Below are 26,560 nucleotides of genomic sequence, written 5' to 3'. Positions count from 1 at the left end.
ATACATTTCAGAAATGAAATCTATGAAGGTCCCAGATTAGAAGAAAACTAAGGAAAAGTTAGGCATTTCAGCTTTATTGAAAGGCAACAAAGTAATATGAATTTGTCCTTTCAAATCTTTATAATTGTTGCAAGAATTTTACCATCAGAATGTAGTTATTTCGGAGACATTACCTCACTATGAATGGATCAGACCATAATTGCTTTCCGTTTACTAAATCGTGTATCATGCACATCTGCTGAAGAGTCCTGTTTGGTCAGTCAAAACAGTTTTGCCATTACATAATCTGCATGAAGGAGACAACAACATACTCATTTCCCAACTTTCTGACCTTGGAATTGAAACATTGATTGCATTGAGTATTATATTTTAATCCCTTTACTACTGAGGGAGTGGCAGCCTCCTGAATGAATTTTGTGATTTTGTGTGAGGCGAAATTCTCATATAGTTGAAAATAATGTTCTTTCTTTGACATACCTTAAGCAAGCTACACAACCATTATTTTTCGTTGCAGAACACACAATTTTAGTAGCATTTTGTTTTTTGAGGACATAACACAGTAAGAAAAATGTACCCAATGTGGACACATCCAATATTTCTTAAAATACAGGTAAGCCTGTAACATATGCTCTATAGAAATGTGTATGTGTGTACGCGCATGTGTGTGTAAATATATAAAAATATTGTTGTGATCAGTACATACAGGAATATAAATGCTAGAAAAAATAGTCTATGTATTTATTAATCAAAAAGTGATGAACACAAAAGAAGTCAAATTTGTATTTCAGGTTTGGAACTAAAGCTAATCTTGTACTTACTTGATGAATCTTCTAAATGCCAAAGATGCCCTAGCACATATATACTGTTATCTGTTTCTGAAATATCAGCTTAAATCCAGCTTTCCCAGCTGATGTATATTTTACCAGTTTTGAACCTATATCACTAAATCTTGGAAAACTTTGACTATTCCCACTAGCACCAGTAACTCTGTCAAATAAAAGGAAACAAGAATAGTGACATACCTCCGAAATGCATTGCCTGCCAGATCCTGTTCACATTGAAGCCGGTGACTACCTTTCCAACAAGATCAGATCTCACATCTGAAGCACAACCGTACCATATATAATATAGATACCATCTGGAGGGAGAACAGGTCTGTAAAATTCCACTTTGTCTCTTTTTCTGCTGTGAATGTCGTGTTCTACTCACCCATAACTTTTTGGCTTGAACCCAAAAAAAGTAGTTCAGCCTTAGGTATTATGGCACATGTATACATTTTCTGTAATTGTACATGTAGTGATGATTTCAGGAATATATTACATGAGTACTTTAAAGCTTTTTACATTATAACTCTCTGTGTCTGAAGCAATATCGAGGAGTACTAAAAAAAATCACTCCATTTTCCATTAACCTGTCCACAAATCTTTCTGGCAGAGCTACAGACAACATAAATATGGGCACATTTTTGGATTTCCTCATATGTTTTGATTTACAAATACTATTTTGGATCTTTCATGGTCAAATTAATTTCTATGGGACTAAACCTTCTATCAAACCAGAGAAAATGGTGGGTGAGATGCTTACCCAAATACTTTTTACTTAGTTCCCAAACGTGTCTGCTGGGAATTAGAGTGGACACTTGACTGACCAAATGTCATATCAACACTGTTTTTACCATCAGCACTAGCCAAGTAGTATCTTTTTATTGTTTCTTTGGACAGATTATGCAAAACCAAGCTGGACAACATGGATTAATGCCCCCTGAGCAGATCTGGTAATAGAAGAAATCATTTCCTATTACTCTCCAAATTCGGATGATAGTGACTGTGGTGACTTATTTTGCAAAATTTAAGTAGTGCCAGATGCTTTATGGTACAAATAAAATTATGGTCCCTACCCCAATGCAGTCCAAGAGTCTGATCCAAAGATCAATGAAGTTGATGAAGTCTTTCTGTTGCCTTTCACAATTCCCACTGATATTCCCATCAATGGAGCAGAGTGCACATTTGCCATGTGTGCAAGGAGCAACCCCAGGAAAAAATGTCCCCTGACGCACAACATCTTTAGTGCTTCAGTCCAGCTCCCCCCAAACTCTGGGCTGTGGCATATGTATAGCAGTATCTAACCCCGGACGTTTAGAGCCAAATTCATGTTTGGTAAATGCAGATACACTGATGATGAATTTGGCCAGTAACCTCATTTTATTTCCTAAACCTGGACAGGTCTCTCTAAAGAATATAAATGAATGAAACTTCACACAGATAAAAATGGGCCAATCCCCTTTTTATAGCAAACAAGATGTGAGCTACTTTCTGCAGTTGCCCCTGGTATGCTATGGAAAGGTGGTGTCATTTATAGACATTCAGATACCATGGTGATGTGTGATGTGTGATGTTCTATAGTACATACACAGATATCTCTTTTGACTCTCTCTTTATATATATCAATCATACAACACCAAATATATATATATATACCTATAGTGCTAAGACAGACTTAGTTATAGTTCATATTGGATAGGTGTGGCTCTATGAATCTATTGTGCACTATAATACTGTATCTGGTGTCCTTTTATGCCTTACTTAGTTCACACCCATAGTTCAACTTGTTTGGAACGTTGCTAACTCTTGAAGGGAAGTGTTTCTATGAATTGGTGTTCCTATGAACTGAGCTATCCACTACCCTCAGCTTTCTTCATATCACAGGTCTACATATTCAAATATGATGCTGGAGAGAATGGATATCTGGAAATCCAAAATGGGAGCAGCTGTTATTTGCTAGTATATGACGAATATATTGTGGCTGGCTGACTGGACCATTTGCAGCCCAAGTTTCTAATGCCAAGCTAGAATTTTCCCTGTGGTATCATTTGTTTTTATCATTTGCTCTGTTCTGCCCAACACTCCTATATGTTTGTCGCACTCACCAACACAAAAGGGTTTATTTCTACGTGTGTCCTGCCAGGAAGCATCAACAATGCTCTTGTAGTGGATAGTTGTGGAGAATTACACATCGCTTTTGTCTATATATTTCAACCAATGTTTCCTCATGTCTGAGAGCACTTATTTCCCCATGCTCCTGCTTTTTAGCAACAAGGTTTTGAAGTAGCCATGGCTGTAGCACAATCTTCACCTCTATCTAAACAATACAGAGGACAAAACAGTAATTTTTAACAGTAATCATACAGAGTCTATAATAAATGATAATGAAAGGAAGCTATTCAGAATTAGGGAGGGACAGGGCTTTATTTAAAATTGGACCTGACTTTTTTTTTTTGTCTCTCAAAATATGGGCCAGCAGGGGATCTATTTCTCCCCTGATATGCACACTAAAAAGTAACAGATTTTGACAGTATGGTCTATTTGTGCAAGCACTGTTTACACATTCTCAGTTGCACTCACAAATGGAGATTACTTATGTAAACTGCACTTGCAAGTACAAAAAGGGTTGTTACAAGGAGGGAGAAAAATTTTTCTTCTTAACCTCTTAGGATAGGACAAGAAGCAATGGGCTTAAATTGCAGCAAGGGAGGTTTAGGTTGGACATTAAGAAAAACTTCCTAACTGTCAGGGTGGTTAAGCACTGGAAGAAATTGCCTAGGGAGGTTGTGGAATCTCCATCATTGGAGATTTTTAAGAGCAGGTTGGCCAAACACCTGTCAGGGATGGTCTAGATCAGGGATGGGCAAACTTTTTGGCCCAAGGGCTACATCTGAGTGAGGAAATTGCATGCAGGGTCATGAATGTAGGGCTGTAAGTAATTTAGCCAGGCAAGGCGTGTTAGTCTTATGTTTGTTTTTCTCAACTTGTAAATGTTTCTTTTTGCTGGAAGGATTTTTACCTCTGTTTCGCTGTAACTTTGAATCTAAGGCTAGACGGGGTTTCCTCTGGGCCATATGAATCTGAGTACCCTGTAAAGTATTTTCCATCCTGATTTTACAGAGATAATTTTTACCTTTCTTTCTTTAATTAAAAGCTTTCTTTTTAAGAACCTGATTGATTTTTCCTTGTTTTAAGATCCAAGGGGATTGGGTCTGGACTCCCCAGGAATTGGTGGGGGGAAAGGAGGGGGAATTGTTAATTTCTCCTTGTTTTAAGATCCAAGGGGTTTGGATCTGTGTTCCCCAGGGAATTGGTGAAGTCCCTCAAGGCAGCCCAGGGAGGGGAAAGTTTTGGGGGGACAGGTAGTACCCCAGACACTTAAATTTCTGGGTGGTGGCAGTGTTACCAGATCTAAGCTAGTAATTAAGCTTAGAAGGATCCATGCAGGTCCCCCACATCTGTATCCCAAAGTTCAGCATGGGGAAAAAACCTTGACATGGTGAGCAGCGGTGTGGGATTTTTAGGAACCAAAAGCCAGTAGGATTTTTTTATCTCCTTTCTAGCTGCTTGGAAAGCAGCCTGAGGGCAGAGGTGTTAAGTTTTTTAACAAGAGTCTTTGATAAGAGGAGGCTTCAAGCTGTGAGCAAGCAGACAGCAAAAAGGAATTTACAAGTTGAATTGTTTTCTTTCTCTCTACCTCTCCGGTATAGCTAGTTAGAAAATCTCTGTTAATCAAGCAGCCCTGAGCGGAGTGCATTCCAGATTTCAGTGAGCTGCAGAGGGGTGTGTGGTCAGCACAAGAAAGCAGAAAAATGAGTACCAGTAGAGCAACTAACAAACTAGAAATGGCTAGGCTAGGAGCAACAGAGAGAGACAACGAACATAAGAGATGGATGGAACTAATTAATGCAGAAATAGCCAGGGAAGAAGCGGCCCACAAGAGAGCTATCGAGATGAAACAAAAAGAGATAGAGATGAAAGAAAAAGAGAAAGAGGCTGACCACTGGAGGTCTTTGGAACTCCAGAGGGAGGCCCACTAGCAGGCCCTGGAATTAGAAAAGGCTAAGCAGGATGGAACAGCCAACCCTAACAACCCTTCTCCAGGTACTGTTCCCCATCCCAGGAAATTCCCCACCTACAAGGCAGGTGATGATACTGAGGCCTTCTTAGAAAATTTTGAAAGGACCTGCCATGGGTACATCATCTCTATAGACCAGTACATGATAGAGCTGAGGCCACAGCTCAGTGGACCCTTAGCTGAGGTGGCAGCTGAAATGCCTAAGGAACACACGAACGATTATGATCTTTTTCAAACCAAGACCAGAATCAGAATGGGGCTAACACCTGAGCATGCCCGACAGCAGTTCAGAGCCCTAAGGTGGAAACCAGACGTGTCATTTACCCAACACACCTACCACATTGGAAAGAATTGGAATGCCTGGATATCAGGAGCAAGTGTTAACTCTCTGGACGAGCTGTCCCTCCTAATGCAAATGGAGCAGTTCTTAGAGGGTGTTCCTGAGGAAATAGGTACATCCTAAATGGGAAGCCCAAAACTGTAACCGAAGTGGGGGAGATTGGAGCCAGATGGGTGGAAGTGGCAGAAAAGAAAAAAGCTACTAGCAAGGGGAGCGAACATCAGAAGGGGCAAACCAAAAATAAACCCTATCACCAGGGGCAACCCAAGACCCCACCTACAACTCAAGGAAAGCCCCAGACACCCTATTGTCCCACCTCACCAGTCTCCAGCAACCCACCTCGGCCCAGTGACCAGTCAGCTGTGCAATGCTTTAAATGTAATGAACTGGGACATATAAAGGCCAACTGCCCCAAGAACCCCAACTGAGTACAGTTCATTACACCACCATCACACCAAAGATCCCCAGGCTCAGATGCCTCTCAAATACCCTTCGGAGTGAAGGTAAACCTTGAGAGTGGGCGGAAAGAAGGTTATTGCGTGGAGAGACACCAGGGCACAAGTGTCAGCTATCCACCAATCCTTAGTGGACCCCAACTCCATCAACCCAGAGACCCAAGTGACAATTCACCCATTCATGTCAAAATCTGTAAACTTGCCTATGGCTGAACTGCCAGTCCAGTACAAAGGCTGGTCAGGAATGTGGACTTTTGCAGTCTATGACAATTATCCCATCCCCATGCTACTGGGGGAAGACTTGGCCAACCAGGTGAAGCGGGCCAAGAGGGTGGGAATGGTCACACGCAGCCAAGCCAAGCAAGCTTCCACACCCGTCCCTGTTCCTGAGCCTTCCACAAGGGCCCCATCTGTGTTACCAGAGACCCAGACAGAGGTGGTGGAACCAGATCCCCTGCCAACGACTGCAACAGCCATAGTGCATCCAGTCCCAGAACCGGAACTGGAAAAGCAACCAGCACCAGAACCGTTGCCAGCACTGACGCCAGTGCTTGCAAACCCATCTACCACTTCAAAGCCAGAGGGCACCAGCGGGCCTGAACTGGCAGAAGCAGCAGACAACCTTACCCAAGAGGCTCAGCCAGAGCCTGAAATATCACCTAGTGCACCAGCGGACAGTGGTTCACAATCAATGAAAACAACCCCATCACCTACATCGCTTCCAGAGGGACCAAGCCCAAGTCCACAGTCTAAGGAGGAACTGACGTCTCCAGCCTCAAGGGAACAGTTCCAGGCTGAGCAGGAAGCAGATGACAGCCTTCAGAAAGCTTGGGCGGCGGCACGGAGCACCCCACCGCCTCTCAGCTCCTCTAACCGATCCTGCTTTGCTGTAGAACAAGGACTTTTATACAAGGAGACTCTTTCTGGTGGACACCAGGAAGACTGGCCTCCTCAAAAACAGTTGGTAGTTCCAACTAAGTATCGGGTAAAGCTCTTGAGCTTAACTCATGATCATCCCAGTGGCCATTCTGGGGTGAATAGAACCAAGGACCAGTTGGGGAAGTCTTTTCACTGAGAGGGAATGGGCAAGGACGTTGCTAACTATGTCCGGTCTTGTGATGTGTGCCAACGAATGGGGAAGCCCCAAGACCAGGTCAAAGCCCCTCTCCAGCCACTCCCCATAATTGAGGTCCCATTTCAGTGAGTAGCTGTGGTTATTCTGGGTCCTTTCCCAAAAAAGACCCCCAGGGGAAAGCAGTACATACTGACTTTCATGGATTTTGCTACCTGATGGCCGGAAGCAGTAGCTCTAAGCAACACTAGGGCTATAACTGTGTGCCAGGCCTTAGCAGACATTTTTGCCAGGGTAGGTTGGCCCTCCGACATCCTTACAGATTCGGGAACTAATTTCCTGGCAGGGACCATGAAAAATCTGTGGGAAGCTCATGGGGTGAATCATTTGGTTGCTACTCCTTACCACCATCAAACCAATGGCCTGGTGGAGAGGTTTAATGGAACTTTGGGGGCCATGATATGTAAATTTGTAAATGAACACTCCAATGAGTGGGATCTAGTGTTGCAGCAGTTGCTTTTTGCCTACAGGGCTGTACCACATCCCAGTTTTGGGTTTTCACCATTTGAACTTGTGTATGGCCACGAGGTTAAGAGGCCATTACAGTTAGTGAAGCAGCAATGGGAGGGATTTACGCCTTCTCCAGGAACTAACATTCTGGACTTTGTAAGCAGCCTACAAAGCACCCTTCGACACTCTTTAGCCCTTGCTAAAGAAAACCTAAAGGATGCTCAGGAAGAGCAAAAGGCCTGGTATTATAAACATACCAGAGAGCGTTCCTTCAAAGTAGGGGACCAGGTTATGGTCTTGAAGGCGCAACAGGCCCATAAAATAGAAGCATCATGGGAAGGGCCATTCACAATCCAAGAGCACCTAGGAGCTGTTAACTATCTCATAGCCTTTCCCACCTCAACCCTAAAGCCTAAAGTGTACCATGTTAATTCTCTCAAGCCCTTTTACTCCAGAGACTTACAGGTTTGTCAGTTTACAGCCCAGGAAGGAGATGACGCTGAGTGGCCTGAAAGTGTCTACTACGAAGGAAAAAGTGATGATGGCGTGGAAGAGGTGAACCTCTCCGCAGCCCTGGAATGTCTGCAGTGGCAACAGATCAAGGAGCTGTGCACTAGCTTCACCCCAATGTTCTCAGCCACCCCAGGATGGACTGAACGGGCATACCATTCCATTGACACAGGTAATGCTCACCCAATTAGAACCCCACCCTACCGGGTGTCTCCTCATGCCCAAGCTGCTATAGAACGGGAGATCCAAAACATGCTACAGATGGGTATAATCCACCCCTCTAACAGTGCATGGGCATCTCCAGTGGGTCTAGTTCCCAAACCAGATGGGGAAATACACTTTTGCATGGACTACCGTAGGCTAAATGCTGTAACTCATCCGGACAACTATCCAATGCCACACACCGATGAGCTATTGGAGAAATTGGGACGTGCCCAGTTTATCTCTACAATAGACTTAACCAAGGGGTACTGGCAAGTACCACTAGATGAACCCGCCAAAGAAAGGTCAGCCTTCATCATCCATGCAGGGGTGTATGAATTTAATGTGCTTCCTTTCGGGCTGCGAAATGCACCCGCCACCTTCCAAAGACTTGTAGATGGTCTCCTAGCAGGATTGGGAGAATATGCAGTTGCCTACCTCGATGATGTGGCCATCTTTTCTGATTTATGGGCAGAACACCTGGAAAAAGTCTTTGAGCGCATCAGGCAGGCAGGACTAACTGTTAAGGCTAAAAAGTGTCAAATAGGCCAAAACAGAGTGACTTACCTTGGACACCAGGTGGGTCAAGGAACAATAAACCCCGTACAGGCCAAGGTGGATGCTATCCAAAAGTGGCCTGTCCCAAAGTCAAAGAAACAGGTCCAATCCTTCTTAGGCTTGGTCGGATATTACAGGCGATTTGTACCAAACTACAGCCAAATCGCTACCCTTCTAAAAGGCCCAACCAAAAAGACCCAGCCAAATGCAGTTAAGTGGACTACTGAGTGTCAGAAGGCCTTTAACCAGCTTAAGACAACACTCATATCTGAACCTGTGCTAAGGGCCCCAGATTTTGACAAACCATTCCTAGTAACCACAGATGCGTCTGAGCATGGTGTAGGAGCAGTTTTAATGCAGGAAGGACTGGATCAAGAATTTCATCCTGTTGTGTTTCTCAGCAAGAAACTGTCTGAGAGGAAAAGCCACTGGTCAATCAGTGAAAAAGAATGCTACGCCATTGTGTATGCCCTGGAAAAGCTACGACCATACGTTTGGGGACGGCTTTTCCAGCTACAAACAGACCATGCTGGGCTAAAGTGGCTTCATACTGCCAAGGGAAACAACAAAAAACTGCTTCGATGGAGTTTAGCTCTCCAAGATTTTGATTTTGAAATTCCACACATTTCAGGAGCTTCCAACAAAGTAGCTGATGCACTGTCCCGTGAAAGTTTCCCAGAATCAACTGGTTAAAAATTGTCCTTGCAATGTGAAAAGTCTTGTAGTTGTACATAATTAGTAGTATATGTAAAGGTGCATGTGTTTTATTAATCTGTTTATTCTAAAGTTCTAGGAAGAAATCACCGCCAGTGTGGTTCCACACTGTCTGAGATTTGGGGGACCGTGTCATAAACAGATGGTTAAGGGTTAATGTCTCTTTTACCTGTAAAAGGTTAAGAAGCTCAGTAAACCTGGCTGATACCTGACCAGAGGACCAATAGGGAGACAAGATACTTTCAAATCTTGGTGGAGGGAAGTCTTTGTTTGTGCTTTTTGTTTTGTTTGTTTTTTGCTCTCAGGACTGAGAGGGACGTGACATCAATCCAGGCTCTCCAAATCTTTCTGAATCAGTCTCTCATATTTCAAACATGTACGTAATTTAGTCAGGCAAGGCGAGTTAGTCTTATGTTTGTTTTTCTCAACTTGTAAATGTTTCTTTTTGCTGGAAGGATTTTTACCTCTGTTTTGCTGTAACTTTGAATCTAAGGCTAGAGGGGGTTTCCTCTGGGCCATATGAATCTGAGTACCCTGTAAAGTATTTTCCATCCTGATTTTACAGAGATAATTTTTACCTTTCTTTCTTTAATTAAAAGCTTTCTTTTTAAGAACCTGATTGATTTTTCCTTGTTTTAAGATCCAAGGGGATTGGGTCTGGACTCCCCAGGAATTGGTGGGGGGAAAGGAGGGGGAATTGTTAATTTCTCCTTGTTTTAAGATCCAAAGGGTTTGGATCTGTGTTCCCCAGGGAATTGGTGAAGTCCCTCAAGGCAGCCCAGGGAGGGGAAAGTTTTGGGGGGACAGGTAGTGCCTCAGACACTTAAATTTCTGGGTGGTGGCAGTGTTACCAGATCTAAGCTAGTAATTAAGCTTAGGGGGGGTCCATGCAGGTCACCCCCATCTGTACCCCAAAGTTCAGAGTGAGGGAAAAAACCTTGACACTGTCAGAGTGTAAGATGAACCCAGATAGCAAACTTTTTCTCCAGTGTAAAAATTCTAGAGCCGAACTAATCCAGAGAGTAATTCTCTGAGGCCAGTGGAGTTGCACTGCATATGAATTGTTAAAATCCTTAGCAAAAGCTTCCAGTCACCATCTCATTGTTCTTTGTACTATTGAAGCATCTAGGAGCCCTAGTCATGGACCAGGACCCCATTGTGCTAGGTGCTGTACAAACACACAACAAAAAAGATGATCACTAAGAGTTTCATCTGTGTGGATGGATAGGAAAGGCCATATCTTAGATGTATACAGAAAGAATCTTTAAGATTTAAACATAGCCTGGATGTGTGAGGGAACATAACCCACCCCCATCTCGTTGGATAGAGCTTTGCAACTGTTTATATGGGATCTTGTCTTGCCACCAAAGCCTTTTGGTGGGTTGCTGTCACTGGTCGGATGCTGTATCAGGGCCCTGATTGAAATAGTAATCTGTCAGTCCCTGCTGCAGAGCCCTGCCATTGATATAAGCATCTGTAATTTTAACATATAATATTGTAACAATTATATGCTTTTAGCTTTATTAGTTTACAGGCCCATGCAAGCTAAATAAATGCAAAATAAAAGCCATGGTTTAGTTCTCAAAGAAAACTTGTTTATCTGCAATACTGTGGCATTGGGTGTGGAGAAACTAGATGTGAGAAACCGGGGTATAAAACACTGGCAAAAGAGGAACTAGGAGGAGGACAAGGGGTCACTTGAGTGCCAGCTGCTTTAAGCAAAATACAGTATGATAATTATTGCTTGTTTACGGTAACTGCAAGGTGGAGTTACAAAATGACCAGCTCACCCATTGTCGAAACGTATGATAAGGCTTGCTCAATTATAGAATGACCAGCTCACCCACTGCCAAAATGCATGATAGGTGTTGAAATAGCTTGCTCAATTATAATATTTTATGCTAGATAAGGTAAAACATTAGTTTTAACATACTGTGTTAAGCAATATAGCCCAAATATAAATATGTGACATTTTGCGGTTTTAACCTTTATAAGCTTGGTGAAAATTGTAAAGGGCAGAGCAGCCTACCTCTTGCATGGTGTTAACGCTATCTCTCCCTGCATGCATACTTGTAATCTTGTTTTATCAATAAAGGTGCCTCAGGCTGTCTGATCCAAATCAACTGGGTGGTGGTCCTTTCCACAACAGATGCGAAAACCCAGAGACAGGTCAGCGTTGAAGATGGCACCCAGGTTACAAGCCGCAGTGATAGGCAGGATGGAAGTGGTGTCAGCAGTGACTGATCAAGGTAGTGGGGTGGTTTCTGGGAGATGATTAAGGGCTCTGTTTTTAGCTATGGTGAGCTTGAGCTCATGGTTAAACATCTACAAGTTGATGTCAGAGAAACAGACTAAGATTTAGTTTGGACAGAGGGAGACTGATTGCTGTTTGTTCTTCTCACTTCGGTTCTCAGTTGCCAGGTACCCTTGTCAAAATGCTACCAACTACTGCAATTGGCATTAATCGATAACCTGGTTGGCAGAAATAGAAATATGGAGTGTCAAAGTATGTGTGTTTATTACTGAAAGGTTGGAAATGATGCTTCTTTCACCAGGAAGACAATTAGAGTGCTAACAGAAGAGTGGTTTTAAAAAAAGTAAGTGAGAGAGACAGAGAGAGAGAGAGAGAGAGAGAGAGAGTGTCTCTCTTTCTCTCTCTCTCTCTCTCTCTCTTTCTAATGGGGAACTGATAAATGGAGCTGTGCAGAGGATGGAAGTTCTGCTTCATGCAGGGGTGAAAGTAATATTAAATACTTATCGGTATGAGGGCTGGGAATAGTTCACTCTTGTTTTTCATGACTATGTATGCAACTGATGGTTAATCTATTAGAGTGTTTTCAAATCCCGAAAGTTTTATGAAACTTTGCGTTAATGATTTGGCTAAAACACTGTTTGCAACTTGTTTTCAGTTTTTCAAAACAATTTAGCTACTCAATTAGGGAGCAAAATCAATACTATGTGATATAGATGACCACTTTTTAAAAAATGAATAGTTAAACATTTTTCTTTCTTACCTACCGTATGTATTAACTTCACTGTCAATTGAACTTCCTGGCTGAGTAAAACATGAAGTGTATTTTTCTAAGTTATTTTCCCAGTAACTACAAAGTATTTTGGCAAGAATTGTCACACGTTGTTTCACAGGTACACTTTTCCTGTGTCCAAAACTGTTTAGATGTGAATGGTGAGAATGGGGGTCTACCAACACTCCTGACCCATTAGCTAGACTGCTTGTTGCAGCTATTTCATCGTGTTCTGTCTCCAGAGATTTATTTTTTAACTGGGCATAATTCCTAACTGTTAGAGCAGTGTATTGAGAGTGCATGGGCTCAATTCGTATCTCTGACCTTGACTTACTCTTTGACCTTGGGAGTGTCATTTAACATCACTGTATGTAGAGGCAGTGACTCTGAAAAAGAGTTCCCAGTGCAACTCTGTAGCCAAAAGGACTAATGTGATCCTTAGATGCATAAACTGGAGAATCTCGAGTAAGAATAAAGAGGTTATTTTACCTCTGTATTTGGCACTGGTGCAACACTGTGTCCAGTTCTGGTGTTTACAATTCAAGGTGGATAAATTGGAAAGAGTTCAGAGAAGAGTCATAGGAATGACTAAAGGATTTAGAAAACATGCTGTCTAGCAAGAGACTCAATTTGCTCAGTCTAGGAACTCTGTCAAAGAGAAGGTTAAGGGGTGACTTGATTACAGTCTGTAACAGGGGTGGTCAAACTTACTGGCCTCCAAGATCCATACAACAATCTTCAGAAGTTTGAGGTCTGTGGCGCACCTGCCTGGGGCCAGTGCTTGGGGCTTCAGCCCCACAGGTAGCTGAAGCCTCAAGCCCCAGCAGGTGCACCCCACAGGGCTGAATCCCGAAGAGTCCCCTCCCTGCTGGGCAGAAGCTCCTACCCATCAAGCTGCTGCAAGGCAGAGGCCCCCAGTCTGGTGGGTGGCGAATGTGGGGGGATGATGTGGGGTGCTCCACGAGCTGCACTTTAACAGCAAATGAGCCCCATGTGGCTCATGAGCCAGAGTTTGGCCACCACTGGTCTATAAGTATCTCCTCAGGGAACAAGTACTTGACAAGCGGACGCTTTGATAGCTCAGAGAAAGGGACTCACTGCCAATTTTTAAATCCGGGTTGGCTGCTTTTCACAATGATGATATTGACCAGGGTGGTGGTAGTTGTAAAAAATATGCCCTGTGAAGTATCATTTGAAAAATATCATTTCAGCAGTGTGTAGCATGTGACTAAAGGAGTATCTGGGATCACAGAGGCAAGTCTATTTGACATCAAGGATTCCATTTCTTATTGTTCCTAGCATATGTGGTCAATGGTGAGAGTCGTTTATGACGATGACATACATTCTGGCTAAACAAAGTGTCCGATTTTGAAGGAATTTGGATATTTTCTACAGGATTGCTGCTGGCTTCCATTTTGTGACTCGCTGATAATCATTGATGGCTTATTTTTGTGTACAGTGATGCTACTGTGTACGCAAAAGATGCCATCATTTCACCTTCCTGGGTGTGCACAGAAGACCTGCTGTGCTATTGAGAACCACAAAACACCGCAAAACCTTTCAAAACAACTTCAGCCATGAGATTTTTAGTGCTGTTTTAGTAAACACCCTGCAGGGTTATGCCCATATCTAGGTTCTCTCTCTCTATAGATATTGCTACCTCTAACCATATAATGATAGAGAAAAGAAAAGAAAAAAAAGCAAATCCTGAGCAGACAAAGGCATTTTATTTTAGAAAAGCCTTCATGGAAAAAAATCTAAATGTTGTTAGCCCCTTTCACCTGAACGATTAGCCAATATTCAGAATCTTGCCAGTTGTTTTTATTAGGGGGAGAAATTGATGATGGAGTCAGGAATATTTGTATGCAATCCTGTTTGTTTGCTAAGATATATACTGATTCCTGTTGTTTTCAGGGAAACAGGAATTTAACAGCAGGAAACAGCTTCTTTTCTCACAGTTGCAAGCCTGTTCTGGTATATTTGGGGGTGCAGCGAGGCATCCTTCATCTGTGAAGACAAACTGCCAGCGGGCTTGATCTTATGAAAAGGGGATCTCAGCCAACCTGGTTGAAACCACTGGGAAAAGGACTTGGATAAACTGTATTGTAGGCGACAAGAGAATGTTGTGTGAGTTAAGAGTAGGCTCTAGAAAGCATGTTGTTGTGTTTTATATGTGATCACTTACTCCAATATTCATATTTTTGATCCTTTGAATCTCTGTTCTTTGATAATAGACATATTCTTGTGTTCACTATAAATATGTCAGTGTTACATAGAATGGGGATCCTGAGGTGAATCGTGCAAGCTGGGGTGTACTATTCCTTTGGGAGTAGCAAATCTGAGAGGTCAGTGTATGTTCAGCGGAACAGGGACTGGACGTGCAGAGGACTTGGGGGTTGTGTGCGCCTATCGGTAACCTGTACAGAGAAGGCAAAGCCTGCAGCGGCCTAGAAGGCAGTGCATTTATTGCCAGAGGCCGGTGGATTCAGGGAGCTGGTCCACAGTGGGCATGGACAAGACATGCTAATACTAATACTAATGCTAAGGGTGGGTGATACCAAGGTGCCTCACAACCCAAGTGCTTGGTTTCCCAACCTTATACAGCATTAGCGTTTGCTTTTGCACTGAACACATACAAACTAGTTCAAAGTCATTTCTGAAGAACAGATGACAGTGATAAGAAGAGACAGAGAAGGGGACTGAGAGGTTTAGAGCAACCATATCTATTCCACTGAGGTTTGACTATCACAGCTGCAATATCTTGATTGGTTTAAGAGGCAGTATGGCAAGTGACCTTCTTTGGAGCCTCTGCCTGAATGACTACGCCCATCAGGGAATGGGTGGTATTGCCACATTACTTGTCCCAATGCTGCATTTCCTGTACCGAGCTGTATGTAATTGGAGGGTGGACGATCAGATTCCAGCCACATGAGATAATCACATATTTTGAGTTTCATCATTTTAATAGTTTTATTTGAGGCGACTGAAATTCAGCTTCCAGTACTAGAAATGCACTGAGCTGAAGAGATACTAGACCCCCCATTTGAACCAATATTCCTGGCATATCTACCACACTGATTTAACAGTGGTCATCACTTTCGTCTCATTCTGCTCAGTTATTACTTGCATTCTGCCATTACTTACTGCGGCATTGTATGTCCGAATCTCAATTGACAGGGGTGCTTTACAGGTCAGGCCCTGATCGTTCTGACTGTGGCTATCCATTCTCTCTAATGTGCACTGATTATTTGTTCTTCTTATGCTAGCACCTCAGGGCTAGGCACTGCACAAACACAGAGTGAGACAGAGTTCCTGTCCCAAAGGGTTTAGAAGTCGATCAGGTCAAATCTTCAGTTGGCTTGAATTGGCATAACTCCATTAAATTCAACTAGCTGGTTAATTGGGTCCTCCAACTTCAGCAAATATTATTACTCTGTTACAGCCGGAGCCTTTATTATCTCTTATGTGGAGATTGCCTCGAGGCAGGGATCATCAGAGATTTCATCCTTCCTGAGCCCCCTTCCGGGGCTTTTTCCCACTGGTGGGCTGATTCAGGCCTAGAAATGTGATTAGATCCAAAAGGGCAGAACAAATAATATGTAGGGATCCCTTCACCCACCACTAAAATGTAGCCACATCTGAAATCAGACTGCAAGTGTTTGATAGAGAACAGCATATTAGGGAAGGAAGTGAAGGTTAGCATACCCCACTGAAAATGTAATTGCCTGAGTTAGAGTTTACTTAGGCATCAGGTTTAAAATCCCTGCTCTTTCCAAATGTGCCACTGACTCTGTAATAACCAGTGGTGGTCAGGACTTCCACATTATGTCTTTCCTCTAGATTCCCTTTCATTATGCCTGAGGCCTCAGTTCAGCACTGATGCTCAGGGAGGAGGGCTACTTACTGAACCACCAACCTGGCTTCCGGCAGCTCCAGATGTTCCTTCTAGAGCACTATGAAAGTATTGACCCAGCCACGCTACTTAGTGTGGGAGACCTCACCTGGTTACAACACAAAGTGGATAGGGCAGTCCGCTGAAGCACTATTCTAAATTCCATCCAAGAGGGGGCAATAAAGCACATGCACACAGGAATTCAGTAACACTGCAAAACACTGATTGATTGCTAATAAAGTTGCATATTAAGGAGGACTCTAACACCCTGCTGCAGCCAAAATGCCAGATTTTGGAATTAAATTTCTTCTAGCTTATAGTAGGTAAGGGTGATTTGTGGGAGAGGGACTGTGTTAAGTAAAATGGACAGCATAATGTCCTAACAAAGGGTACGTCTACACTACGGGATTATTCCGATTTTACTTAAACTGGTTTTATCAAACAGATTGTATGAAGTCAAGTGTACGCGGCCACACTAGGCACATTAATTCGGCAGTGTGCCTCCATGGTCCGAGGCTAGCATCGATTTCCGGAGCGTGGCACTGTGGGTAGCTATTCTGTAGCTATCCCATAGTTCTCGCTGTCTCCCCCACCCCTTAGAATTCTGGGTTGATAACCCAGTGGCTGATGGGGCAAAAATCATTGTCGGGGGTGGTTCTGGGTAAATTTCTTCAGTCATTCCTTCCTCCAGGAAAGCAATGGCAGACAATCATTTTGCGCCCTTTTTCCCTGGATTGCCCTGGCAAACGCCATAGCACGGCAACCATGGAGCCCGTTCAGCATTTTTTTTACAGTCACCGTATGTGTACTGGATGCCATGGACAGAGGCGATACTCCAGCGCTACACAGCAGCATTCATTTGCTTTTGCATGATAGCAGAGATGGTTACTAGTCGTTCTGTACCATCTGCTGCCGGTGTAAATTGGCAATGAGATGGCAGTTATCTGTCCCTCTGTACTGTCTGCTGCTATCATGGGTGCCCCTGGCTGAGATCAACCAGGGGTGCAAAGGCAAAACTGGGAATGACTCCCTGAATCAATTCCTTCTTTACGGTTTCTAAAAATAGAGTCAGTCCTGCCTAGAATATGGGGTAAGTGTACTAGAGAACCAGTCTATCAGAGAGCACAGCTGCTCCGTGTCAGATCCCACAGAAATGATTAGCTACATGCTATTCACGGGGGGTGCCTCTGCAACAACCCCACCCATTGCTTCCCTCCTCCCCAAACCTTCCTGGGCTACTGTGGCAGTCCCCCCCCACCTTTGTGTCATGAAGTTATAAAGAATGCAGGAATAAGACACACAGTTTTTAGTGACATAAAATGAGGGGGAGGCAGCCTCATGGTGCTATGACAGTCCAGGCAGGACATTAAGCGGTGTGGGGGAGAGGAGCCCAGCATGCCACTGCTATGATAGTCCAGGCAGGACAGAATCTTTTCTTTACACAGGAAAGGGAGGGGGCTGATGGAGCTCAGCCCCCAGTTGCTATGATGAAAACTGTTACCAGCCGTTCTGTCTCATCTACTGGGACTGACTGAGAATCATTCCTATTTTCACCCAGGTGCCCCCGGCCAGCCTCACCTGAAGCCAACCAGGAGCACTCACGGGTTGATAAGGACGATTACCAGTCCTACTGCACTGTCTGCCACAGGGGAGGGGAGAGAAGTAGATACTGCTCTTCACTGCTGCAGTATCGCGTCTACCAGCAGCATTCAGTAGACATAGGGTGACATTGAAAGAAGTAAAGAAACGATTTCTTTCCCTTTTCTTTCACGTGGGGGAGAGGAGTAAATTGACGAGCTATTCCCTGAACCACGCCGGACAATGTGTTTGAACCTACAGGCATTGGGAGCTCAGCCAAGAATGCAAATACTTCTCAGAGACTGCTGGGGACTGTGGGATAGCTGGAGTCCTCAGTACCCCCTCCCTCCCTCCATGAGCGTCCATTTGAGCCTCTGGCTTCCCATTAATGCTTGTCACGCAGCACTGTGTAGCCTGTAGATTTTTTTCAAACGCTTTGGCATTTCATCTTCTGTAACTGAGCTCTGATAGAACAGATTTGTCTCCCCATACAGCGATCAGATCCAGTATCTCCCGTACGGTCCATGCTGGAGCTCTTTTTGGATTTGGGAATGCATTGCCACCCATGCTGATCAGAGCTCCATGCTGGGCAAACAGGAAATGAAAATCAAAATTTCGCGGGGCTTTTCCTGTTTACCTGGCCACTGCATCCGAGTTCAGATTGCTGTCCAGAGCAGTCACAGTGGTACACTGTGGGATACCCTCCGGAGGCCAATACCATGGATTTGCGGCCACACTAACCCTAATCCGATATAGTAATATTGATTTTAGTGCTATTCCTCTTGTCGGGGAGGAGTACAGAAACTGATTTAAACAGCCCTTTATATCGATATAAAGGGCCTCATAGTGTGGACGGGTACAGCGTTAAATCGGTTTAACGCTGCTAAAATCGGTTTACACTCGTAGTGTAGACCAAGCCAAAGGCTCAGTTTCACCATATTATTCTTTTAGCATAAACCAGGCATAGATGAGAAAGAACACAGCTATCTGTGTAGAACAGTAAAAAGATCCTGGAATAAAGAATACTGTGATGGAATTATAGTTTAAAAGCCAGCCGATGCTTTGAGAGAGAAGGTAGCCGATACCACAAACGCGGCACAATAGTTCAACCCAAATAAACTGCTGTCTGTCATGAGGTCTATTTTAGTTACATAAAGGTCAAACCAAGAAACTGTATATTTCACCTACTAACCGTAACAGCTGGGCATTCCTTATCAAAGATGTACAGAGCTGAATCATACTGAGCAAGTAGCTGATATCAAATATAAGTTCATGTGATGATGGCTAATCTTGATGTGGAATTGAGCTTCAGGGAGATTCGTGAGAGCAGATGCATGCAGTTAACTCGAAAAGCCACAGGATGTCATACTCAAACTACCAAAATCAATAGGCTCAGCTCTTGATGGTGTGGCATACCATTCACGTTTTGCTAGTTTTTCCAGGAAATATTTAGACTATGCTGTGTCTGAGTATTTTAATCTGCATCTGATGTGTTTTTAATAATCACTAATCTCCTTCAGAACTTTGCAACTGTTACCACAGAGTAAATATTTTAGGAATGCTGTGAATACTGTATGTGCCCAGTGGCAGAGAGGCAGCAGTAATACAGTCACCAGTTGCGTGCATTCTGCTCTATTCAGCTACTCCAGCAGTTACCCCACGTGTGAGTGAATGACAGCTGGCACATATAAAGTTGTTTTCTTTTTTAAAATATAAACATAGTCAATCTGGTATAAGCAAAACATTGATCTATATGGTGAATGATTTGAAAATATTTAGCTGTAGAAAAATTATTTTAAATGCAGTAGGACCACAGGAAAAAAATACTTGTTTATATCAGCTAGTCCAGGGGTGTGGCACTTACTGATTGTTGCTGGGTCAGGGAATAAATTTAGGATTAACTATACTTCTCAGTCCACAGTGGCTCTCCCACTGATGTCAATGGCAGATTGGCATCAGTGGTAGAATAGGGCCTTTATTTACCAAGGGATCTGTTAGTTGATTTGTTTAGTACCTTATTGTCATATTCAACAAAAGAGACCCTTCCCTTTAGGACCATGGCTCTTTCTTCCTCATCCTCCCTTCTTGTCTCTTCAGTTTTTCTTTCTGCTTTTCCTTCCCTGACCAATTCTCATTTCTCATTTCCCCCAGGGGGCTCTGCTCCCATCACTTCCTCATTCCATTTGCTTAAAATGATCAGCAATGAAATAGTTACTGTTGATACTGAAATATTAGCACTGGGACTTACACACACAGAATTTTAACTAGGGCAGGAGAGTTCATGGCTCTGTTATTGGTTCTGGCTGTCTGCAGACTAAGGCAAAAATCACTGTAGCCTTTACACTCAGTTCACTTGCTAAAAGTTCTTTTTGCAAACCTGAAGGCTAGAAAGGTAGCAGTTTTTTTTTTTGTTAAATGAAAACTTAGGTTTTGCAGAAACTGACTATGCCACGTATTCCACATAAATATGTGAAGTGGGCCGGATCAGACGCTTTAATAATTCCAATCTAGTCTATTTCTGGTTGCTGTGTAACTGTTCCCTACGACAAGACATCGAGTGCTTTTCTCATTCCAGTTTCAAATAACTCAAGCGAAGGGACTTTCACCACTTCTCTTGGGAGACATGCCATAGTTTAATAGATGCATTAAAAACATATTCCTGTCTCTCTGCCAAATTTCCACTCATTACGCCCTGGAAAAATCCTTAGATCAACTTAAGCAATCGCTCTTGTTTTTGGGATTCACACCCTTCAAATATTTCCATCACTATATAATTCTGCAATGAGAAAAATATATTAGCGGCTCTTCCCCCAGAAATGATATAAGAATCTATCATTTCTCCAAAAAATAATTAATTTGCATCTTTCTATAACATATTAATATTTAAAAGATATTCCACTATCACTGAAAGGGTGGGGAAGCAGTGTACCTCTATTAATGGGGCAGTCAAGCAAAGAGATTGGGCAAGATTCTTCCTGCTGGCATAGGAATGGCCCCAAAGGTATCACTTGGCTATTTAGTTCATTTCCCAGAGAATGTAGGAGATTAAAATTATGCAGATATCCACTGGTCTTACATCTACATAATACGACATTTAGATTTGCCAGTACCATACTGGAGCCTTATTTTAGTACTGATTCAAGGAAAAGTGTCATCTCCAGAACAACCAACATTATTTCCTGCAGCACCTGGATTTTCTCTGTATCTCATCTAACTGTGCATATAGAATGGGCTACCATTCAGTTCCTTTTTTTTTTTTTTTTATTGAAGGCAATTCCTACAGAAAATGTAAATATTTTTACCTTTTCTTAGACTATTATTTTGTGTAGGGACCATATTTACTTGTGTGTTTGTACACAATGGGCCTCTCATCTTGAGTGGGGCTTCTGAGTAATACCTTAATGGAAGTGGTCAAAAAATATAAAAATGAAGATTTTTAAAACATGGACTTAAGGGCCCGATGCTGTAGATGCTATGTAGGTTAGTCAGAGAGTTCTATGCATAAACTGGTTGCAGAATTAGGCTCAAAGATAATGAGCAACAAAACTTTTTAAAAAGGGAAAATGTTTAGTAGCGCTCAGTAGAATACTTTCTTCATACAACGTTTATTTTTGGCTAAGGGTAATTCTGAAACAAACATGTATGTGTTGTGTGCAAGTGCACTCAGTCATCTGACTCTCAACTTTGTTAAAGTTAATTATAAATCCTTTTAATAAGAGCCCACTTTTCAGCATGCAATTAATAATATGGGATAGTTTATGTTGGTGCCTTTGCGCTGGCTCCATTCGCTCTCAGACTAGGTCCAAAGTAGTTGTGATTCTTTTCTCTAAAGTGAAACAGCTCAGAACCTCGTTACGTAGTGCAAGATGTGCAGGCAGAGAAAGAGGGCGCATTACACAGTGTTTCCTTTTTATTTATAATTTCCTGTCAGCCAGTAAAAATGGTAAAGAGCACAATAACCCTAATCCTTCCATTCCCCAGCAGCTTCCAATCTGTGACATCAGCTTAGCATAACTGCTTCCATATGGGGAAGTAGCTTGTTGGCTTGCCGGTCTCCTCCCTTTTGGATCTTCAGTTGACCACCTGAAAAGAGCAAACTTGCTGGTGGCTATGTCTGGGGGATTTTAATTGATTTCCCACTGGAGAGTTCCTGACCTTTAAAGGAATTATCTTGCCTAGATGCTTTCAACAGGAAGGAAAGCAGAAATGGAGGACTTCAACAAATTTATCAGCACTGAGAGGGCCTAGAATTATTTGCTGCAGCTTTACATGAAATGTGGATTTTTCCTCCAGCATCACTCTGTCTAATCATAGCCCCTTGAGACAGAAATTAACAGAGAACTAGACTCATGCTGTCTTCCCCCTCCCACTTGCTTTTTTTGTGACAATCTCTGCTTTATTATCCATGATTTTTTTCTTCTCAGCTTTAGCAAATTTGTAACATTTAAAAAATACCCTTTTGTTTTGGTTGGTGGCCCTCACTGCAATATTTGGTTGCATGACAATTAAAAACAATCAACCCTACTTGCTAATATTTTCCCACATATCTTTATGGAAATTAAAATACACTGCAAAATCCTGGACTAGAAAAAGATTTCAATATGTTGAAAAATAATGGGATTACTAATACAGTGGAGACTAGCAGTATAAGGCCTTAAGCCAAATTGGATGCTTTTAATGATTGTAAATATTTGAATAATGATTGTAATCTTTTATCCCTTCCTCACTGATGGCTGAAAGTTATTGTCTGAAGGCTTTTAGGGTTACCTATGTGCAGGGCCTTCCCTCGGAGTGCGGGTGTGGAAGGGGGGGCGGAGCCCAGAGCAGATCAACCTGTGTAGGTGCCCACCCTTAACATTTTTTATACAGGTGAAATCAGATTACAATGAACTTCAAAGGCAGCTGCTGGCCGCAGGTTAAACATTGATAGCGCCCAGCTGTATACTTTTGTTATATTATATTGTAGTTCTTTTTTATAATTATAATGAAGTTCAAAGAAACTCTCACCATTCACGATCAGTGTTGCACCGCTTACATTCTGAACGCCACCTTCCTGGACGTTCTTGCAGCAAACTCACTTCCCAGGTGCATATGGTTTCGCTACCCTCAGTGGATTTTTTTTTAATTTAATGTAATTACACACCTGAACACTGAGAGCCCATGTCTCGGGAGCTGGGTGGCTCTTGGAGGGCCTATATGTGCCCTGGTGCTGGGGAACCCCAGAACCCTCCAGCATGGAGGTGGGGCTCTAAAATCTGTTTTCTCTGGGAGCTGGGAGGGAAAAGGGAGGTGGAAAAGCAGATGGATGGAGGACCCCAGTCCTGGGGGTGGTGAAGAGGGCAGGGTTGTGGAACCCCAGGGACTGGTACTGTGGGGAAGTGGACCTCCAAGGCTGGAGAGCTGAAAGGCAAGGAGGACCCTAAGCCGGGGGGGTGATAAGGGCACTGGCCTGGAGGTGGCATTGGAGGACCCCCCCACCCAGTGCTGGGAGAGGGGAGAAAGGGCAGTGGAAGGGGGATGTGTGGGGCAGTGGCAGGACACCAGTGCTGGGCAAGGGAGGATGGACACTACTGGCTGGCACTCATCTGTGCTAGGGGACCCCATGTGCTCGTGGAGGGGCCTGCCGGAAAAGGGAAGGGTCCGTCTGAGGCAGAAGGGCAGGATCAGCCTGCCCTGGCACTAGTGGTTGGGGGATGCTAGGACTCTGTGGTGCTAGGCAATGCCAGGAGCCGGCAGAGTGGAGTGGGCTGGGGTTGGTTGCTTGCTGCCACAGAGACCGAGACTGAGCCCGGTGTGTGTGGGGGCGGGGGGGGGGAGGGAGGGGGGAATGCAGGCAAGAAAAATAAACAAACACCCAGGCCTGTGAGTGTGTGGCATGGTCCTGACGCCTGCTGACAGCATCGGGCCACCTAGAAGTGCACAGCCCCCGCAAGGCATGGGACGGCTCTGCCTGTGCGAAATGAGCTGTTCTTAGTCCAGTTCCTAGTGGATGGTTCTTTACATCACTAAGCCACCATCACAAGAAATCCTAGCTAGGACAGTGTCCTGATTAGTGTCAGTAGGAACGATGCTCTTGTGGTTTAAAACACTCAGAACTGTCTTCAGTTCCCAGCCCTGCCATAGATTCCATGTATGATTTTTGGACCAATTACTCACTCATTTTGTGCCTCAGTTCCCCATTTCTCCCACCCTTTTGTGAGTCTTCTCTAAAGATATGTTTTGGGGCAGGCTATGTGCATGCACAGCTCCTAGCACAAAGGGGCCCAGGTCTGGGTGAGAACTTTAGGTACTTCTGCAACATGAGGTCAACCACTGAATCTTGTGGGTGGTCTTGAGGTGCGGTGGTGGGGAGGTTTGGGGTAAGCTTGCATTGCTGTTAGCCATACCAGCTCTATTCTGTACATAAAATGACATAGCAATTTGAGGAGTCCTTTGAGGAGTCCTTGTATATTTATACCTGCTTACTGTGTTTTCCACTCTATGCCTCTGATGAAGTGGGTTATATCCCATGAAAGCTTATGCCTAAATAAATTTGTTAGTCTCTAAGGTGCCACAAGGACTCCTTGTTGTTTTTAGTGATACAGACTAACACGGCTGCCACTCTGAAACCTGATAGAAATTTGAGGCACTAGTGTTATCCATCTAGCACCTTTCACTGATTTTACGTGTATGTGAACTATAGAAAAATATTGTTTATTAGCAACCTCTAGGCATATTTACAATTAAACCCAAGTTATAACAAAATAATTTCCCTTATGCGGAACAGTAGCAAAAATCCACTCCCCTGCTCAATCAACCCTGTATGAACTAATAGTCCCTGAAGAGTCCCAGATTTGGGCTTCACTGATGAATGGGGGACATGGAAAAAATTCCTGAGCTGAGGGCTCTCCCAATGTGGTTGCCTTCAAATTATACAAATTCAAAAGATTGTCAATTCTTCTTTCAGCTTCTGGGTTACACTAGAGATGTGTGACTAATTCATAGCAAGTAAATTGTTCTATGAAAAATTCTGCAGTAATCTCACAGGTTAAGAAAAAGTGAATCTTTATTTGATTATTTCTGATGTAACATTATTCTTTGGTAAAAATGTTGTTATAAAAAACTCAAGATATTGCATAGAAAATACACATGGGGGAAAACCACATATATACATTTCATAAAAATAGAATACATCTTGACAAAATTACTTCCAGAGTTTGTTACCACCTTAATACAGTGTATTGACACCTAATATTTTGCTGAACCAAACTTGCTAGATTTTTTGGGGAAAAAGTTCCATTTTTGAAAATAACCAACCAGCAGTAGTGGAATGTGGAAGATTTGGAGCTAAATTAATGGGTTATACCAAAATGTCAGAGTAAGATTTGTATACTAAAATATCTGCTGTCTAAGGTGAAAGTAGCTGTGTAATTTTTTCTTCAGAACAGTAATGGCCTAGCTGAAATCACATGAATGTCACAGGTTCCTATTCAAAAATTTCCAAGTGAAAATAAGCACCAGTATGGCATCCATTTTAGCATTTGAATGTCGAGTGGTATTTTTCCTTTTTGACCAAATGAAACAACATACATACAAACCTATTTCTATCAAGTATTTGGTAAGAAAAATATCATTTTTCAGCAGATAAATTTGTAAAACATTTAGCAACCCTTAAAAATGCAGAAATACATCTAGTCCTCATTTAGCTTCTTAGAATTAGACTGATTTTTGTCTACTACTCTGACCACTAAAATTCCACCTTGCACTTCTGATTTGTTCTGGTGAATTTTCAGAACCATCTGTGGAAAGTTACTGCTCCAGTGTAATAAATAAAGCAAGTGGTAAAGGCTCCTTAGAACCATGGATTTTTTTTTAAATTGGAATAATGGAAATAATGGCATCTTCAGGGAAAGCATACGAAAAGAGCATAGCACCACTTTCACATTGCAAAGTTTGCAACTGTTTTTAAGAGGAGGCAGTACTGTGAGTCTGGAAGTGGTAATACCCACTGGCATTTATGAATATGGTTAAAATACTTCAATTACTGGTTGAAGTGTGCTTTTTAATATGGATAGGCAGACACAGCTATATAAACAATGAATGTCGTCTGATATTCAATGTTTCCATCAGTGCTGTAGGACAAAGCTCTGACTCTCATCCGGTATGTCTCTGGCACTTGCAGTGGCCTGGTTGTGAACACTATGCCTTTTAAATTTTCATCTCTGAGAGCAAATGGGATTGTTGGGTCCTCATCTACCATTAGGAAAGTTGTTCTGGGATGCATCACTCGATCTTGAGTGTAGACAACCAGTCGAATTAAATCCTGATTGGCAGCTATTCCAAATGGCAGGGAAACGAGTTTGTATTCCAAGGCATATGGGCTAAGGGCACATTCCAAATCATTAGGTTGGCAGTTCTTGAGACAGAAGCTAGGAATAAAAACAATACTTTGAAGTAGCTAGACAGAAGGTATTATGCAGGTCACTATATTTAGTACAGAATTAGGGCATTATGCAGCAAAGGCCAAATTCCGTTGCACACGTATGACAAACAGTTACTTCAGCATAGCCAACCTGATCTTGTTCCTTTGAAACCACAACTGAGTTTCACTGATAATAGAATGCCCTGGAAGCAACAGAGAAGTACTAAAAATATTGATAGCTTTAAAAAAAATCCTAGATTACATCTTGTTTTGGTTGCTATAATCAATAGCTCATCATTTTAGTGACCAAGCTCGTAAACAATGCAAAAAGCACCTTGTTTGGGACAGCTTATAACATATTTAGGCTTCCTTCTCCATTTGGTGTGTATGACCTGTTACAGAATTTT

The 26,560-nt window shown here is 42.8% G+C and overlaps 1 protein-coding gene across 1 annotated transcript in view; it reads right to left on the bottom strand.

The window, feature by feature from the left end:
• Positions 1-24,833: 24,833 nt before the first annotated feature.
• The window catches only part of HMCN1 (hemicentin 1), a 316,507-nt gene continuing 314,780 nt past the window's right edge, over positions 24,834-26,560 (bottom strand). The window contains exon 107 of the mRNA XM_050961493.1: positions 24,834-26,160. Coding sequence (XP_050817450.1) covers positions 25,794-26,160 — 367 coding nt within the window. The 3' untranslated portion in view covers positions 24,834-25,793. The remainder of the gene's footprint in view (positions 26,161-26,560) is intronic.

Source organism: Gopherus flavomarginatus, chromosome 7, assembly GCF_025201925.1.
Source record: "Gopherus flavomarginatus isolate rGopFla2 chromosome 7, rGopFla2.mat.asm, whole genome shotgun sequence".
Taxonomy (NCBI): domain Eukaryota; kingdom Metazoa; phylum Chordata; order Testudines; family Testudinidae; genus Gopherus; species Gopherus flavomarginatus.
The sequence above is the reverse complement of the archived record's forward strand: the minus strand, read 5'-3'. Positions and strand labels throughout refer to the sequence as shown.